This window comes from Triticum dicoccoides, chromosome 3B, assembly GCF_002162155.2.
Source record: "Triticum dicoccoides isolate Atlit2015 ecotype Zavitan chromosome 3B, WEW_v2.0, whole genome shotgun sequence".
Taxonomy (NCBI): Eukaryota; Viridiplantae; Streptophyta; class Magnoliopsida; order Poales; family Poaceae; genus Triticum; species Triticum dicoccoides.
Genome location: NC_041385.1, coordinates 810455430 through 810474464, shown reverse-complemented (window position 1 = coordinate 810474464; position 19035 = coordinate 810455430). Strand labels below are relative to the sequence as shown.

Below are 19035 nucleotides of genomic sequence, written 5' to 3'. Positions count from 1 at the left end.
GGTTGACGCTCTACTTTTGCAGCAAGAAAGCTAATTTTATGAGAAAAATCTGGGCGAAAGATTCACCCCAATTGGAGTTATGGATCTCCAGATATAAAGGAAACGGTGAAGGGGCAGAAACAGAGAACGCAGAAACAGAGAGATAGATCCAATCTCGGAGGGGCTCTCGCCCCTCCCAAGCCATGGGAGCCAAGGACAAGAGGGGAAACCCTTCTCCCATCTAGGGAGGAGGTCAAGGAAGAAGAAGAAGAAGGGGGGATCTCTCCCCCTTGCTTTCGGGGGCGCCGGAACACCGCCGGGGACCATCATCATCACCGCGATATTCACCAACACCACCATCATCTTCACCAACATCTCCATCACCTTCCCCCCTCTATCTACAGTAGTCCACTCTTCCGCAACCCGATGTACCCTCTACTTGAACATGGTGCTTTATGCTTCATATTATTATCCAATGAAGTGTTGCCATCCTATGATGTCTGAGTAGATTTTCGTTGTCCTATTGGTGGTTGATGAATTGCTATGATTGATTTAATTTTCTTGTGGTTATGTTGTTGTCCTATGGTGCCCACCATATGAGCGCACGTGTGGATCACACCATAGGGTTAGTTGTATGTTGATAGGACTATGTATTGGAGGGCTAGAGTGACAGAAGCTTCAACCTAGCATAGAAATTGATGCATACGGGATTGAAGGGGGACCAATATATCTTAATGCTATGGTTGGGTTTTACCTTAATGAACGTTAGTAGTTGCGGACTGCTTGCTAATAGTTCCAATCATAAGTGCATAGAATTCCAAGTCAGGGATGACATGCTAGCAGTGGCCTCTCCCACATAAAATTTGCTATCGGTCTAGTAAAGTAGTCAATTGCTTAGGGACAATTTCACCACTCCTATCACCACTTTCCCACACTCGCTTTATTTACTTTATTGCATCTTTATACAAAAAGCCCCTACCTTTTATTTACGTGTTCTTTATTATCTTGAAAAACTATCCTACAACTCCTACGAAGTACTTCTAGTTTCATACTTGTTCTAGGTAAAGCGAACGTCAAGCGTGCATAAAGTCGTATCAGTGGCCGATAGAACTTGAGAGAGTATTTGTTCTACCTTTAGCTCCTCGTTGGGTTCGACACTCTTACTTATCGAAAGAGGCTACAACTATCCCGTATACTTGCGGGTTATCACCACCCTAAGCAAATGCAGAGAACACACTTCCAGTGTTCTTGTGTGATGTTGTGTGATGTTGCTAACAGCAAGATGCGGCGAATAACTTGGTAATCATTACTCCAGTAGTTAATAGTCGATTAGTCAAGCGATTGCTAATCATCTGGTGGCCTTGGACTTGTGATTGTGGTGTTGTGCTCTAACCAGTGGCATGATTTACAAGCTATGGTAATTTTAGGTTTAGGGAAATATGTATTGTTGCTCCTGATCTAACCAATTGGCCACTATCCAGTTATCCTGGTATGTGTATGGATGTGTTTATGTGGATTTGGTCTAATCTGTCTCCTCCTGTTGATCTATTGGTCCATGCTCTAGTTCTATTTCATGCCTATGAACTGGTTACTGTGGATTTGGTGTTGCTCTAGCTTCTTTGTGCATATACATGTGCAGTCAGTAACTAGTGCAGTCCAAGCCTTCTAAAATGATTGCCTTTACTGTCCATGTCTGTTAGTTCCATGATCGAATCTATTCTGTTCTGTTCATGTCTGTTAGTTCCATGATCAACTTGTATATGCAGTCCAAGCCTTCTAAAATGATTCCCTTTACTGTCCATGTCTTGATGTGAATTGTTCTTAAAATGGTTTGCTAGATAGATCCAAACTGTGGTTTTGTGTACAATAGTTTTGCATTGTATGGGCTAAATTCTGTTGTCCATCAGCATGTTTGACTTGTCATTTATGTGGAAGTTTGATGGTGACATTATAAGTTGTGTATGCAATGGTACCTGGAAGGCTGCACTGCTTAACCAGCTTGCTGTTAGAATTGTTTCAGTCATTAATTTTTTCCTTAACTCAACTCGTTTAAGATTTGTGCTAGTATGTGACCTGCCTATAGATATGAGTTACACCCCAACCATTTTAACTATGATTGGTAGTATTACTTCAGATTTGACGGTGAAAGTGCATTTGTTAACCATATTCTAATGCTCTCATATGTAAGAAATGCATGGGTTAACTCATCCTTATTGATCAATCCTCTCTTTTAATTAATAATGTATGCATGCCTTGTATGTTTTGTGTTCTTTACTATACTGTTTTGGCCTCGGGCAATTAAATATTGTATCTGTTTTTATTGTGATATGCAACTCTTCAAAAAAAAGAAACTGTATTATGGAATTACTCATCTGCATGGAATTTCTATGTATTCTAGTAGTTTATTTTTTATCCTTTATTGATGTATTATGGAACTTGACCCTAACTTACTGCACATCGTAAGCTTAGGCTGTTCAGGTGTGCACGTGGTTGAGAATCCATTGATTCACTCAGCACGATCACTCTCAGCCACAAGTATCAATCACTCTTCTGATTAGTATTTTAGTCACGGTGGTGTACCTACACAGCTTTGCTGATTGATAGCCCTGTTGTACCCACAAGCTAGCAGCGGACTAACAATTTGTACTGAATTAATTGATGTACCTAGAGGAAATAAACAGTAAACTAGAGACCCAGATAATTGTTGGGAATGATGGTGATTGTCGATGTGTGAGTACAGTTTCTTATTGCCTTGTCAATGAACCCACTGATCTGAAGTCAGTCCTTAATGTGTGGATGGTTGTGTTGTTTTGCAGGTTGTTGGCACCAAGGTACTACTACTACTACCTTCAGATTGCCACGTCAGATCCGACGTGGCCTGGGCAGACGGCTAGTGACCAAAACAAAACAGTAGGCTTATTTTGATCGTAAATGTCTACGACCTTCTCACAGAGAAGGTCAAAAATGTCAGTTTACGATGGTCAGCTTTTGACCTTCTGGTTTTGGTCACAAAAAGGTCACAAATAGAAAACTATGATCATTCAGTGACCAATAGTGGTGGTCACAAGTTGACATATTTCTTGTAGTGCAAAGGTACGAGTGTTCTGGTGGAGAGTACTTCGCGATATTTTACCAGATTCAGTAACACTCAACTATAGGCATATCAAGCCCATTGGCAGGTGTGATATTTGTCGGGCTATGAATGAAGATCTGATGCATGCTTTGGTTCACTATACACATGCAAAGAGCTTCTGGGCAGCGGCCAGAGACCGCTTTGATCTTCATTTACCAACCTTGCGTTCGGATACATGGGCTAGATACATCTTGCTAACTCTATTTTCTCTGATGATGATAGATGCAAGATAATCACCATCATGCACTCGATTTGGTCCTCCCGAAACAGATGGACACACGAAGAGGAGGGTTACAATGCTGTGCAGGCAATAAAGTGGGTCCATGAGACTCTATCTTGGATGGAACTCCCGGCGAAAGGGAGAAGGGGCTTGCCGGGCTAGTGTTGGAGGCCGCCAGAGCCGGGCTGGGTGACCATCAATACTGATGGTGCGCTAGCTATGCATGTTCCAAGGGGTGGGGCGGGCGGGGTCGCTCGGTCTCATCTCGCTTTTCTGGGAGCTTGGAGCAAGCCCCTTCCAGGGGTCTCGGATGCTTTCACGGCTGAATTACTTGCTTTCAGAGAAGGCGTGATCTTTGCCGAGCTACGGGGCTTTTCACATATCATGATTGGGGTAGACAGCATGGAGCTTGCCGACCTTTGGAATTCGCGCAGCAACACGCGATCGGTTGCCGCCCCTATCTTGAAGAATTTGGAGGAATTAGTAGCTAGTTTTGTTTCGTTTTCGGTTACCAGATTCAGTAACAGTAGGCTTATTTTGATCGTAAATGTCTACGACCTTCTCACAGAGAAGGTCAAAAATGTCAGTTTACGATGGTCAACTTTTGACCTTCTGGTTTTGGTCACAAAAAGGTCATAAATAGAAAACTATGATCATTCAGTGACCAATAGTGGTGGTCACAAGTTGACATATTTCTTGTAGTGCAAAGGTACGAGTGTTCTGGTGGAGAGTACTTCGCGATATTTTACCAGATTCAGTAACACTCAACTATAGGCATATCAAGCCCATTGGCAGGTGTGATATTTCGTCGACGGGGTGGGGGAGAGCTTGTAATATTCACGCTGTCCGCTGATCTGTGTGCTAAGCTAGCTTGTACACTAGATGAGACTGATAGTTGGATCTCTGCGAGTCCAGATTTCCTAGTAGGCTGCCTTCGAGCAGATTGTAACGCTTGATTCTGAAGTACTCCCTCGGCCCCATAAGTGTCAAAAAAACGTCTTACATTATGATACAGATGGAGTAATAAACTCCCTAGTTTGATGGAAAAAAAATATAAGCATTAACCCTCCCGTTTAGTTAGCGTTTTCGTTTTATTGGAGCTTGACTCTTTTAACTTGTCTCTTTCATAGGCTGGCGGGGATACATAGCTTCTTTTTCCGTGTTTGAACAGGTATATGTGGCCGTATAGGACTTGGATTCCAAACCATCACGTTGCTAGGTTCGTACGTGGCTATATACTTCGTGTTCGAAGTGTAGGACTTGGACTCCAAACCATTATGTTGCTACGCTGGTTGGGAACACGTCCGATCCGCGCTAGAAAGTAGACAACCAGCGCCGCCGGCCGGCCGAGACGAGCCACCGGCCCACCGCCATGGCGCAACTGCCGGGCAGTTTTCCGAGGCCCGAGGTGAACGACGCCCTGCACTTCGTGGGGCAGGTCAAAGAAATCTTCGCGTTCGATCTGGCCGTCTACGACGAGTTCCTCGGCCTCCTCGGCCGCTTCTACCGGGGCGAGGTCGCCGCCGACTCCCGGGCCGTCCTGGCCAGGCTGTTCGCGTTCCTCGACGGCCATCCCGACCTTTCGCAAAGCTTCCGCGCCTTCTTGCGCCGCCCCTTCCAGCACGGAGCCGACGAGCCCGTCATCCGCGAGGAGGATCGTCCGCCCAAGCGGCCCAAGAGGGAGCGCCGCCACCCCCACCCCGTCGACGCGGACTGCGCCGAGGCCATGCGGTTCCTCGAGCGGGTGAAGCGGGCGGACGCCGGGCTCTACGACAGGGTCCTCGCGCTGCTCTTCCACGTCGGGGCGGAGGTCAAGCTCGACGCCAATCAGATCTACGACAAGGCCCGGAGGATTTTCGGGCCGGCGCACGGCGATCTCCTCCGCGGTTTCATGGCGTACCTTCCCACGGGACGTGACTTTCTGAGGCGACGCCCTCTCCCCAAGAAGGAGCCGCCAGAAGAGCGCCCTGCTCCGGCTCCGGCACCAAAGCGCAAGGCCCCCGCCGCCGCGATCCCTGCCACCGACGCGGCTGGCAAGAAGAAACCCCGCGTCGACGAGCGCAAGACGACCAACCGACGCGCCTCCCCAACAACCGTCGACGCCCCCAAGAGCGGCGACAAGTTCTCCAAGTTTAGGGAGGCGTGGGAGTTCGAGACCGCGTACACCAAGCTCGTGGTCACCATGAGACGCACCAAGAAAGCACTAGAAGAGCTCAAGCCAAAGCCAGAGAAGAAATCGCCGGAAGAGGTCAAGCCGTCGTCGCCGTGCCACCGCATGCGGCCGCGCACGTTCGAGGAGCTCTACCCCGGGCGCGAGTGCCGGGAGGTTCTCCGGGAGATGTACGGCGACAGGTTGGGACCGATGCGGGAGGCGCTCGAGGACGGCGCGCGCACCGAGCTGGCTCTGAGGACGATCAAGCGCAGGCTGGAGAAGCTGGAGCAGGCGGCCGTGAAGATGACGAGGGAGCGGCGGGATCCCGCCCGCGTTGTGCGCCCGATGTGCGAGCTTGTTGTAGATCGGGTGGCGGTTCTTCGGGGTCGCGCGGAAGCGGAAAGTGCAGCGGCGCTCAATCGCGATGGCCCGTGCGAGAGCCCGGCCGGCATGTCCGAGACCAAGATTGCCGGTGAGCAGTGTGGCATGATTTAGCTTCCGAAAATCGATGGTCTTGTTGTTGAAGAGGTTCATTGAAGTGTGTGCCGAAAAAACACTCCCTCCGTCTCACAATATAAGATTATTTTTCAAGCTATCGAGGCGGAGGGAGTAAAAATAAGTGCTCCAAAATAGGTCCTTTTGAGTCCTGAATTATTATTTTTTTGCACATTGGTATAGAAAAAATATTGACCATGTATTAAAAAAAGATGAAACAAATTTGATCATGTATATAAAGAGTTAATCAAGCATTTAAAAAATGTTGAGCAAGTATTTAAAAATATTAAATTTGTATAGAAAAAACGTTGATCATGTATTAAAAAATGATGAAGTTTTTTCATCATGTATATATAAATGTTAATCAAGCATTTGAAAGAATTTGAATGAGTATTTGAAAAATGTTAATAAGGCAATTGAAAAATGATAAATGTGTTTATAAAAAATGTTGACGCTGTTTAAAAAACTGTTAATATTGCATCTAGAAAATGTTAATCAAGCATTTGAAAAATATAAAAATGTGCATAGTGTATTAGAAAATGTTGATCTTGTATTTGAGAAATATTAATCAAGCATTTCAACAAATTTCAAAAGTGTGTATAGAAAAATGTTGAACATGCATTCAACAAAATGTTAATATTGTATTTGAAAAATGTTAATCAACCATTGAAAGATGGTAAATATGCGTATAGAAAAAAGTTTACTATGTATTACAAAAATGTTAAATTTGTATTGGAAAAAGTTAAACAGGTATTAGGAAAATGTTTTTGACATATACAAAAAAATGTAGAATAAAAACCGAAAGAATCAAAGAAAAACCCAAAATTAAAATAGAAAAAGGAAAAAAACAAATTAAAGAAAAAAAGAAAATGAAAAATAAAACCGAAAAACAATGCAAAAACAAATGAAAATAACTAGGAAAACAGTGAAAACCAATAAAGAGAAAAGGAATAAACTATAGAAACATTGAACCAAGAAAGAAACAAAAACAAAAGGAAAAAGAAACCACTGAAAAAAGGTGTTCTTTACGGCCTGGCCCATTCGGCCCGTCACTCGCTTCGGCTAAGCTTTTGCTTTTGTGTGGGAGGGAGCGAGGCAACCACCAGCACCAGGAAAAACGAGCGGACGCCGGAGAAGGGAGGGGAGAGGAGGATGGCAGCGGCGGCGGCGGCGGAGGGCGCGGCGGCGCCGGTGGCGGCGGCGATGCGGGCGGTGCTGGCGCGGGCGGGGCGCGCGGCGGAGCGGTCCGGGCGGGCGGCGGAGGCGGTGCGGGTGGTGGCGATCGGGAAGACCAAGCCGGTGTCGCTGCTGCGGCAGCTCTACGACGCCGGCCACCGCTCCTTCGGCGAGAACTACGTCCAGGAGTTCGTCACCAAGGCGCCGCAGGTGAGGCCGACCTCCTCCGGAAGTCCGGATTGGCTTGGATTGGACTGGATTGGGTGGCTGGATCCCCTTCTGTTTGCTGGCTGATTGCGATTCTGTTGTGTTCTCCTGTCGTGCAGCTTCCGGAGGACATCCGGTGGCATTTCGTCGGGCACTTGCAGAGCAACAAGGTGAAATCGCTACTAGGTACGGTCAAGATTTCCCATGGCGTGCCGCGTCCGTTTGCACGGAGGATTTGACAAAATGGTTGTGGAAGGATTGTTCTTCTTTGCCATAACACCACATCTCACATCTCACATAGATGATTCTTTTTTATGCTATCAGAGTAGGGGAACAGCAAAGTTAGATAACTAGTTAGTGATACAAACCTTGTACTCAACGACATAAGAAACTGATTTATGAATATCTAAGCATTTCAACTCTGCCTCTGAGCCTCTCGTAAACCGTAACAATGTTTTATCAGTCTGCACCATTGGGGCTTCAAGCATATAGATTGTCATACTTATTAGGCTACAACACAATTATAAATAACTTTTATTTTGAAACTCAACCCCCATACACAACTGTAAGTACACACGTGTCCTTAGGTTTTATGATTCTAATTTTCTAACCAACTAACCGTCACAGCCGCTATACTGCTTAGACTTTAATTACCTGTTTCTGCCGTTTTGCAGCTGCCGTTCCAAATCTTGACATGGTTGAGGGTGTAGGTAATGAAAAGGTAAGCAAGCAGCAACAGACATATGTTATGCTTAACAGTTGAATGCATCTGAACCGCATAGAGCTAGTATGAATTTATATGTGACATGTCTGCACAGGAGGAGGAGAATACTGATTACAGCATATTTGTTCATCCTTATCTGCTCCCCTTGATTATATTACATAACGCCGTCATGCTTTCAGATTGCCAATCATCTGGATCGTGCTGTCGTTAGCTTGGGCAGGGAGCCTTTAAAAGTTATGGTGCAAGTAAACACTAGTGGAGAAGAATGTGAGTACAGAGATCTTAAACTGATCCAGTAAATTAATATTGGTTTTAGGATATATCTTCCCAGGTGTTTCAAGTAGTCAGTTGTTACTTGCATTTACACTACAATCTTTAAATAAAATATCGTAATGTTCCATTATTTCAAAAGCCATGCCATAAGATATATTCAAACTTTTCTCCTGATTCAAGTCGCTGCCATGCTGTTGTATATTGCTATCCTTCCACTATGATTATGTTATGATGAATTCACTGATGTAACACTTTGGTTATGATTCAGCAAAATCTGGTATTGATCCTTCTAAATGCGTGGAGCTTGCTAAGCATGTGAAACTAGCTTGCCCAAACTTAATATTGTCAGGACTGATGACAATAGGGATGAAAGATTACTCGTCAACACCGGAAAATTTTAAGGTGGCTTTCTATTATGACATCATCATGAATAATCTTTCTGTGTTGACACTTCCACAAGCTGCTGTTTCGTTTGATCTGAATACAGGCACTGGTAAACTGTAAGCTTGAGGTTTGCAAGGCCCTCGGGATACCGACAGAACAGTTTGAACTATCCATGGGAATGTCCGGTGACTTTGAGCAAGCGGTAAGAAAACATTAATCTTTCATGTTTATCTGGGGTTTTGGCCTGTGGGAACATGCAATCAAAACCAGAGTTTTGGTACAAACGTGATACAATTCTTGGACCTCCATTAATCCTCGGAGCAAATTTGACATTTCCTGTTTCGCTTTCTTTGTTCAGATAGAGCTGGGCAGCACAAATGTGAGGGTTGGGTCAACAATATTTGGACCAAGGGAGTATCCAAACCAAAAGCAGAATTAAAGAACATGTGCTTCTTGTGCTCTTCGACAATTCTTATTGCCTATGTGCATTGTATGTATGATGGAATGTAAATGTACATGTAAATATCTGATGTTTAGAAGTGTGTAATTCCATAAAGGACACTGGAAGAGAGCGAGATATAGCTCCATTACTAAGGGCAGCCTTTGCCCTGAATGAACATATTCGGGGTATATACACCCTGGTATTGCATTATTAAGAGTGAAGAATATTGCAGCCCATTTTCTTCAAAGAGTATTGGCACTTCTAAATTCTAATGGCATTTTACCTCCTATATGCCAGTACTTTTTGAACTGCAGATTTTGGTTTTTACATTTGTGTGCTTTAGTCACTAATAGACTAATGTACAACATAACCAAGTACACTTCATAGACACAGATGTCGGATTTCGGGTTCCGGCAGACCCTTAAGGTTTGAAATCTGGGGTGCGCACGGAAATCACTCCCCGTACCGGCTCACGTCTCGTCGCCTCGCAAGGATCTAGGCTACACGAAGAACAACATAAGGGACACAAGGTTTATACTAGTTCGGGCCATCATTGTGGTGTAATACCCTACTCTAGTTTGTGGTCTGGTGGATTGCCTCAGGGGCTGATGATTAACAATACAAGGGAAGAACAATCTCGCGAGGGATGTTCTTGTGTTGGTGGTTCTAGCTAAGGTTCGACCGGTCGCCCTCCAATCCCCCTGCCTTGAGGGCGGCTAGTCCTATTTATAGAGCAAGGTACTCTTCCCAAATATTGAGCGGGAAGGGCGCCAACAATTGGCCATTTCGAAGGGGAACATCTAGTACACTTATCCTGACTAAAGTTGGTCCTCGCCTGCCAAAGGCTCTGATGATGACGCCGACTTGGGCTCCACGATGACTTCCATCCTGCCGTTCTACTGGTCTTGGTGTTGTTGCATCGAAATTGTTGCCTTTGCTTGATACCCTTGCCTGCGCTTGCCCCTTTTGCACCAAAAAGGAAACAAGGACACTGCGCAGGCCGGCGCCCGCCTGGCGCCCGTCTGGCTCTGGTCGTCATGGCTTGCGTCACGGGCACCTCGTGAGGTGCCCCGCCTTGAACTCTCCGCCTCCTCGCGAGCCAGCCTGACGAGGCTGCGCCTCAGGAAGCTTCCTGTCGTCCGCCCCGCGAGGCTTGGCCCCTCGCGAGGGTCTTGAGCATGTGTCGATGAAGATGGGCCATACTGGGCCACTCCTTGAGCCACGCTGCAGGCCGCAGGCAGGCAAGTCTGGGTACCCCCGTTCCCAAAACGCCGACAGTAGCCCCCGGGCCCAAGGCGCGCCCGGACTTGGCTTAGCAGAGAAGCGAAGGGGCAAGTGCGAAGCGCCGCGGGCCCCAACACCCTGCGGCCTTCGGCGCCGCGTGGCGGTTGATTGGATGTGGGCGCCCCCGCTTCCCCACAACGCCTCGGTAACCGCACGACTTGACAAGTCCCTGCGTGCAAAACGGGTCATGATTACCTGTGAACATGGAGGCCGACGGTTGGCCTCCTCCGGCTATATGTACGGACGACGCGAGCCTTTCCAGTCCATCCCTTCCTGCTGTTGGAAATATGCCCTAGAGGCAATAATAAAAGTATTATTATTATATTTCCTTGTTCATGATAATTGTCTTTTATTCATGCTATAACTGTATTATCCGGAAATCGTAATACACGTGTGAATACATAGACCACAATATGTCCCTAGTGAGCCTCTAGTTGACTAGCTCGTTGTGATCAACAGATAGTCATGGTTTCCTGGCTATGGACATTGGATGTCGTTGATAACGGGATCACATCATTAGGAGAATGATGTGATGGACAAGACCCAATACTAAGACTAGCACAAAGATCGTGTAGTTCGTTTGCTAGAGCTTTGCCAATGTCAAGTATCTCTTCCTTTGACCATGAGATCGTGTAACTCCTGAATACCGTAGAAGTGCTTTGGGTGTATCAAACGTCACAACGTAACTGGGTGACTATAAAGGTGCACTACAGGTATCTCCGAAAGTATCTATTGTTTTATGCGGATCGAGACTGGGATTTGTCACTCCGTGTAAACGGAGAGGTATCTCTGGGCCCACTCGGTAGGACATCATCATATGCGCAATGTGACCAAGGAGTTGATCACGGGATGATGTGTTACGGAACGAGTAAAGTGACTTGCCGGTAACGAGATTGAACAAGGTATCAGTATACCGACGATCGAATCTCGGGCAAGTAACATACCGATAGACAAAGGGAATTGAATACGGGATTGATTAAGTCCTTGACATCGTGGTTCATCCGATGAGATCATCGTGGAACATGTGGGAGCCATCATGGGTATCCAGATCCCGCTGTTGGTTATTGACCGGAGAACGTCTCGGTCATGTCTGCATGTCTCCCGAACCCGTAGGGTCTACACACTTAAGGTTCGATGACACTAGGGTTATAAAGGAAGCTTGTATGTGGTTACCGAATGTTGTTCGGAGTCCCGGATGAAATCCCAGACGTCACGAGGAGTTCCGGAATGGTCCGGAGGTAAAGATTTATATATAGGAAGTCCTGTTTCGGCCATCGGGACAAGTTTCGGGGTCATCGGTATTGTACCGGGACCACCGGAAGGGTCCCGGAGGCCCACCGGGTGGGGCCACCTGCCCCGGGGGGCCACATGGGCTGTAGGGGGTGCGCCTTGGCCTACATGGGCCAAGGGCACCAGCCCCAAGAGGCCCATGCGCCTGGGGAAACCCTAAAGGAAGAGTCCCAGCAGGGGAAGGCACCTCCTAGGTGCCTTGGGGGGGGAGGACTCCTCCCCTGGCCGCCGCCCCCTTGGAGATTGGATCTCCTAGGGGCTGGCGCACCCCCCCCCCTTGGGATCCCTATATATAGTGGGGTAGGAGGGCCTCCCAAACACACCTTATGCCTTTGGTGCAGCCCCTCCCTCTCTCCCAAGTTCTTCTCCTCTCCCGTGGTGCTTGGCGAAGCCCTGCGGGATTGCCATACTCCTCCACCACCACCACGCCGTTGTGCTGCTGTTGGATGGAGTCTTCCTCAACCTCTCCCTCTCTCCTTGCTGGATCAAGGCGTGGGAGACGTCATCGGGTTGTACGTGTGTTCAACGCGGAGGTGCCGTCCGTTCGGCACTTGATCATCGGTGATTTGAATCACGACGAGTACGACTCCATCAACCCCGTTCACTTGAACGCTTACGCTTAGCGATCTACAAGGGTATGTAGATGCACTCTCCTTCTACTCGTAGCTGGTCTCTCCATAGATAGATCTTGGTGACGCGTAGGAAAATTTTGAATTTCTGCTACGTTCCCCAACAGTGGCATCATGAGCTAGGTCTATTGCGTAGATTCTTTGCACGAGTAGAACACAAAGTAGTTGTGGGCGTTGATGTTGTTCAATATGCTTACCGTTACTAGTCCAATCTTGTTTCGACGGTATTGTGGGATGAAGCGGTCCGGACCGACCTTACACGTACTCTTACGTGAGACAGGTTCCACCGATTGACATGCACTTGGTGCATAAGGTGGCTAGCGGGTGCCAGTCTCTCCCACTTTAGTCGGAACGGATTCGATGAAAAGGGTCCTTATGAAGGGTAAATAGCAATTGGCATATCACGTTGTGGTTTTGCGTAGGTAAGAAACGTTCTTGCTAGAACCCATAGCAGCCACGTAAAACATGCAAACAACAATTAGAGGACGTCTAACTTGTTTTTGCAGGGTATGCTATGTGATGTGATATGGCCAAAAGGATGTGATGAATGATATGTGATGTATGAGATTGATCATGTTCTTGTAATAGGATTCACGACTTGCATGTCGATGAGTATGACAACCGGCAGGAGCCATAGGAGTTGTCTTTATTTTTTGTATGACCTGCGTGTCATTAAAAACGCGATGTAAACTACTTTACTTTATTGCTAAACGCGTTAGCCATAGAAGTAGAAGTAGTCGTTGGCGTGACAACTTCATGAAGACACGATGATGGAGATCATGATGATGGAGATCATGGTGTCATGCCGGTGACGATGATGATCATGGAGCCCCGAAGATGGAGATCAAAAGGAGCAAAATGATATTGGCCATATCATGTCACTATTTGATTGCATGTGATGTTTATCATGTTTATGCATCTTGTTTACTTAGGACGACGGTAGTAAATAAGATGATCCCTTACAAAATTTCAAGAAGTGTTCTCCCCTAACTGTGCACCGTTGCTACAGTTCGTCGCTTCTAAGCACCACGTGATGATCGGGTGTGATGGATTCTTACGTTCACATACAACGGGTGTAAGACAGTTTTACACAGCGAAAACACTTAGGGTTAACTTGACGAGCCTAGCATGTGCAGACATGGCCTCGGAACACGGAGACCGAAAGGTCGAGCATGAGTCGTATGGTAGATACGATCAACATGAAGATGTTCACCGATGATGACTAGTCCGTCTCACGTGATGATCGGACACGGCCTAGTTGACTCGGATCATGTGATCACTTAGATGACCAGAGGGATGTCTATCTGAGTGGGAGTTCATAAGATGAACTTAATTATCCTGAACATAGTCAAAAGACCTTTTTGCAAATTATGTCGTAGCTCGCGCTTTAGTTCTACTGTTTTAGATATGTTCCTAGAGAAAATATAGTTGAAAGTTGATAGTAGCAATTATGCGGACAGTAGAAAGCTTATGTCCTTAATGCACTGCTCAGTGTGCTGAACCCCAAACGTCGTTTGTGGATGCTTCGAACATCGAACATACACGTTTTGATAACTACGTGATAGTTCAGTTAAATGGTTTAAGTAGAGGCACCAAAGACGTTTTCGAAACGTCGCGGAACATATGAGATGTTTCGAGGGCTGAAATTGGGATTTCAGGCTCGTGCCCACGTCAAGAGGTATAAGACCTCCGACGATTTTCTTAACCTGCAAACTAAGGGAGAAAAGCTCAATCGTTGAGCTTGTGCTCAGATTGTCTGAGTGCAACAATCACTTGAATCGAGTGGGAGTCGATCTTCCAAATGAGATAGTGATGTTTCTCCAAAGTCATTGCCACCAAGCTGCTAGAGCTTCGTGATGAACTATAACATGTCAGGGATAGATATGATGATCCTTGAGGTATTCGCGATGTTTGACACCGCGAAAGTAGAAATCAAGAAGGAGCATCAATTGTTGATGGTTGGTGAAACCACTAGTTTCAAGAAGGGCAAGGGCAAGAAGGGATACTTCATGAAACGACAAATCAGCTGCTGCACCAGTGAAGAAACCCGAGGTTGAACCCAAACCCGAGACTAAGTGCTTCTGTGATAAGGGGAATAGCCGCTGGAGCAGAATTACCCTAGATACTTGGTAGATAAGAAGGCTGGCAAGGTCGATAAAAGTATATTGGATATACATTGTGTTGATGTGTACTTTACTAGTACTCCTAGTAGCACCAGGGTATTAGATACCGGTTCAGTTGCTAAGTGTTAGTAACTCGAAATAAAAGCTATGGAATAAACAGAGACTAGCTAAACGTGAGATGACGATATGTGTTGGAAGTGTTTCCAACGTTGATATGATCAAGCATCACACGCTCCCTCTACCATCGAGATTGGTGTTTGCGTTGAGCATAGACATGATTGGATTATGTCTATCGCAATACGGTTATTCATTTAAGGAGAATAATGGTTACTCTGTTTATTTGAATAATACCTTCAATGGTCTTACACCTAAAATGAATGGTTTATTGAATCTTGATCGTAGTGATACACATTTTAATGCCAAAAGATATAAGATAGTAATGATAGTACCACTTACTTATGGCACTGCCATGTAAGTCATAATGGTATAAAACGCATGAAGAAGCTCCATGTTGATGGATCTTTGGACTCACTCGTTTTTGAAAAGTTTGAGACATGCGAACCATGTATATTGGTGTATATGCATGAAGAAACTCCATCCAAATGGACCGTTTGGACTCACTTGATTTTGAATCACTTGAGATATGCAAATCATACCACATGGGCAAGATGACTGAAAAGCCTCGTTTTCAGTAAGATGGAACAAGATAGCAACTTGTTGGAAGTAACACATTTTGATGTGTGCAGTCGAATGAGTGCTGAGGCATGCAGTGAATATCATTATGTTCTTACTTCACAGATGATTCGAGTAAATGTTGAGAATATTTTCTTGATGAAACACAAGTCTGAATTATTTAATGGTTCAAGTAATTTCAGAGTGAAGTAGCAGATCATTGTGACAAGAGGATAAAATGTCTATGATATGATCATAGAGATGAATATCTGAGTTACGAGTTTTGGCACACAATTAAGACATTGTGGAAATTGTTTCGCAATTAATACCGCCTGGAACACCATAATGTGATGGTGTGTCCGAACATCATAGTTGCACCCTATTGGATATGGTGCGTACCATGATGTCTCTTATCGAATTACCACTATCGTTCATGGGTTAGGCATTAGAGACAACCACATTCACTTTAAATAGGGCACCACGTAATTCCGTTGAGACGACACCGTTTGGAGAAACCTAAGTTGTCGTTTCTTAAAGGTTTGGGGCTGTGACGCTTATGTGAAAAAGTTTCAGGATTGATAAGCTCGAACCCAAAGCGGATAAAATACATCTTCATAGGACACCCAAAACAGTTGGGTATACCTCCTAATTCAGATCCGAAAGCAATATGAATTGTTTCTACAATCGGGTCCTTTCTCGAGGAAAGGTTTCTCTCGAAAGAGTTGAGTGGGAGGATGGTGGAGACTTGATGAGGTTATTGAACCATCACTTCAACCAGTGTGTAGCAGGGCACAGGAAGTTGTTCCCGTGGCACCTACACCAATTGAAGTGGAAGCTTATGATATTGATCATGAAGTTTCGGAACAAATCACTGCCGTGCCTCGTAGGGTGACAAGGATACGTGCTACTTCAGAGTGGTACGGTAATCCTGTCTTGGAAGTCATGTTGCTGGACAACAATGAACCTACGAGCTATGGAGAAGCGATGGTGGGCCCGGATTCCGATAAATGGATCTTTAAGAAGAAGACGGACGTGGATGGTAATGTCACCGTCCATGAAGCTCAACTTGTGGCGAAAAGTTTTTCACAAGTTCAAGGAGTTGACTACGATGAGATTTTCTCATCCGTAGCGATGCTTAAAGTCCGTCGGATTCATGTTAGCATTAGCTGTATTTATGAAATCTGGCAGATGGATATCAAAACGAGTTTCCCTACCAGTTTTCGTGAGGAAAGGTTGTATGTAATACAATCAGAAAGTTTTTGTCGATCCTAAGGATGCTAAAAGGTATGCTAGCTCCAGCATTCCTTCTAAGGACTGGAGTGAGCATCTCGGAGTTGGAATGTATGCTTTGATGATGATCAAAGATTTTGGGTTTGTACAAAGTTTATGAGAAACTTGTATTTCCAAAGAAGTGAGTGAGAGCACTATAGAATTTCTGATGAGTATATGTTGTTGACATATTGATGATCAGAAATGATGTAGAATTTCTAGAAAGCATATAGGGTTATTTGAAATGAATTTCTGGAAAGCCTGGATTAAGCTACTTGAACATTGAGCATCAAGATCTATAAGGATAGATCAAAATGCTTAATAATACTTTCAAATGAGCACATACCTTGACATGATCTTGAAGGTGTTCAAGATGAACCAGTCAAAGAAGGAGTTCTTGCCTGAGTTATAAGGTACGAAGTTAAGACTTAAAGCTCGACCACGGCAGAATAGAGAGAAAGGACGAAGGTCGTCCCCTATGCTTAAGACGTAGGCTCTTCAGTATGCTATGCTGTGTACCGCACCTGAAGTGTGCCTTGCCATGAGTCAGTCAAGGGGTACAAGAGTGATCCAAGAATGGCTCACAGGACAGCGGTCAAAGTTATCCTTAGAAATTAGTGGACTAAGAAATTTTTCTCGATTATGGAGGTGGTAAAAGAGTTCGTCGTAAAGGGTTACGTCGATGCAAGCTTGACACCTATCCGGATAGCTCTGAGTAGAGATACCAGATACATATAATGGAGCAACAATTTAGAATAGCTCCAAGTAGAACAGTTATTTGGATTAGCTCCAAATAGAGCGTGGTAGCTGCATCTAGGAGATGACATAGAGATTTGTAAAGCACACACGGATCTGAAAGGTTCAGACCCGTTGACTAAAACCTCTCTCACAAGCAACATGATCAAACCTAAAACTCATTGAGTATTAATCACATAGTGATGTGAACTAGACTACTGATTCTAGTAAACTCTTGGGTGTTAGTCACATGGCGATGTGACCTGTGAGTGTTAATCACATGGCGATGTGAACTAGATTATTGACTCTAGTGCAAGTGGGAGACTGTTGGAAATATGCCCTAGAGGCAATAATAAAAGTATTATTATTATATTTCCTTGTTCATGATAATTGTCTTTTATTCATGCTATAACTGTATTATCCGGAAATCGTAATACACGTGTGAATACATAGACCACAATATGTCCCTAGTGAGCCTCTAGTTGACTAGCTCGTTGTGATCAACAGATAGTCATGGTTTCCTGGCTATGGACATTGGATGTCGTTGATAACGGGATCACATCATTAGGAGAATGATGTGATGGACAAGACCCAATACTAAGACTAGCACAAAGATCGTGTAGTTCGTTTGCTAGAGCTTTACCAATGTCAAGTATCTCTTCCTTTGACCATGAGATCGTGTAACTCCTGGATACCGTAGAAGTGCTTTGGGTGTATCAAACGTCACAACGTAACTGGGTGACTATAAAGGTGCACTACAGGTATCTCCGAAAGTATCTATTGTTTTATGCGGATCGAGACTGGGATTTGTCACTCCGTGTAAACGGAGAGGTATCTCTGGGCCCACTCGGTAGGACATCATCATATGCGCAATGTGACCAAGGAGTTGATCACGGGATGATGTGTTACGGAACGAGTAAAGTGACTTGCCGGTAACGAGATTGAACAAGGTATCAGTATACCGACGATCGAATCTCGGGCAAGTAACATACCGACAGACAAAGGGAATTGAATACGGGATTGATTAAGTCCTTGGCATCGTGGTTCATCCGATGAGATCATCGTCGAACATGTGGGAGCCATCATGGGTATCCAGATCCCGCTGTTGGTTATTGACCGGAGAACGTCTCGGTCATGTCTGCATGTCTCCCGAACCCGTAGGGTCTACACACTTAAGGTTCGATGACACTAGGGTTATAAAGGAAGCTTGTATGTGGTTACCGAATGTTGTTCGGAGTCCCGGATGAAATCCCGGACGTCACGAGGAGTTCCGGAATGGTCCGGAGGTAAAGATTTATATATAGGAAGTCCTGTTTCGGCCATCGGGACAAGTTTCGGGGTCATCGGTATTGTACCGGGACCACCGGAAGGGTCCCGGGGGCCCACCGGGTGGGGCCACCTGCCCCGGGGGGCCACATGGGCTGTAGAGGGTGCGCCTTGGCCTACATGGGCCAAGGGCACCAGCCCCAAGAGGCCCATGCGCCTGGGGAAACCCTAAAGGAAGAGTCCCAGCAGGGGAAGGCACCTCCTAGGTGCCTTGGGGGGGAGGACTCCTCCCCTGGCCGCCGCCCCCTTGGAGATTGGATCTCCTAGGGGCTGGCGCACCCCCCCCCTTGGGATCCCTATATATAGTGGGGTAGGAGGGCCTCCCAAACACACCTTATGCCTTTGGTGCAGCCCCTCCCTCTCTCCCAAGTTCTTCTCCTCTCCCGTGGTGCTTGGCGAAGCCCTGCGGGATTGCCATACTCCTTCACCACCACCACGCCGTTGTGCTGCTGTTGGATGGAGTCTTCCTCAACCTCTCCCTCTCTCCTTGCTGGATCAAGGCGTGGGAGACGTCATCGGGCT

General features: G+C 45.8%; 2 protein-coding genes across 2 annotated transcripts; both read left to right on the top strand.

The window, feature by feature from the left end:
- Positions 1 to 4620: 4620 nt before the first annotated feature.
- Positions 4621 to 6108, top strand: LOC119282399. The gene has a single exon (XM_037562634.1). It carries the CDS (start codon positions 4705 to 4707, stop codon positions 5977 to 5979), a length of 1275 nt encoding a protein of 424 aa, XP_037418531.1. The 5' UTR covers positions 4621 to 4704; the 3' UTR covers positions 5980 to 6108.
- Positions 6109 to 7116: 1008 nt separating this feature from the next.
- LOC119278633 (pyridoxal phosphate homeostasis protein-like) lies at positions 7117 to 9437 on the top strand. The gene is made up of 7 exons (XM_037559967.1): positions 7117 to 7365; positions 7482 to 7548; positions 8037 to 8083; positions 8266 to 8353; positions 8628 to 8761; positions 8847 to 8945; positions 9102 to 9437. Exons 1-7 carry the CDS (start codon positions 7132 to 7134, stop codon positions 9180 to 9182), a joined length of 750 nt encoding a protein of 249 aa, XP_037415864.1. The 5' UTR covers positions 7117 to 7131; the 3' UTR covers positions 9183 to 9437.
- Positions 9438 to 19035: the final 9598 nt, after the last annotated feature.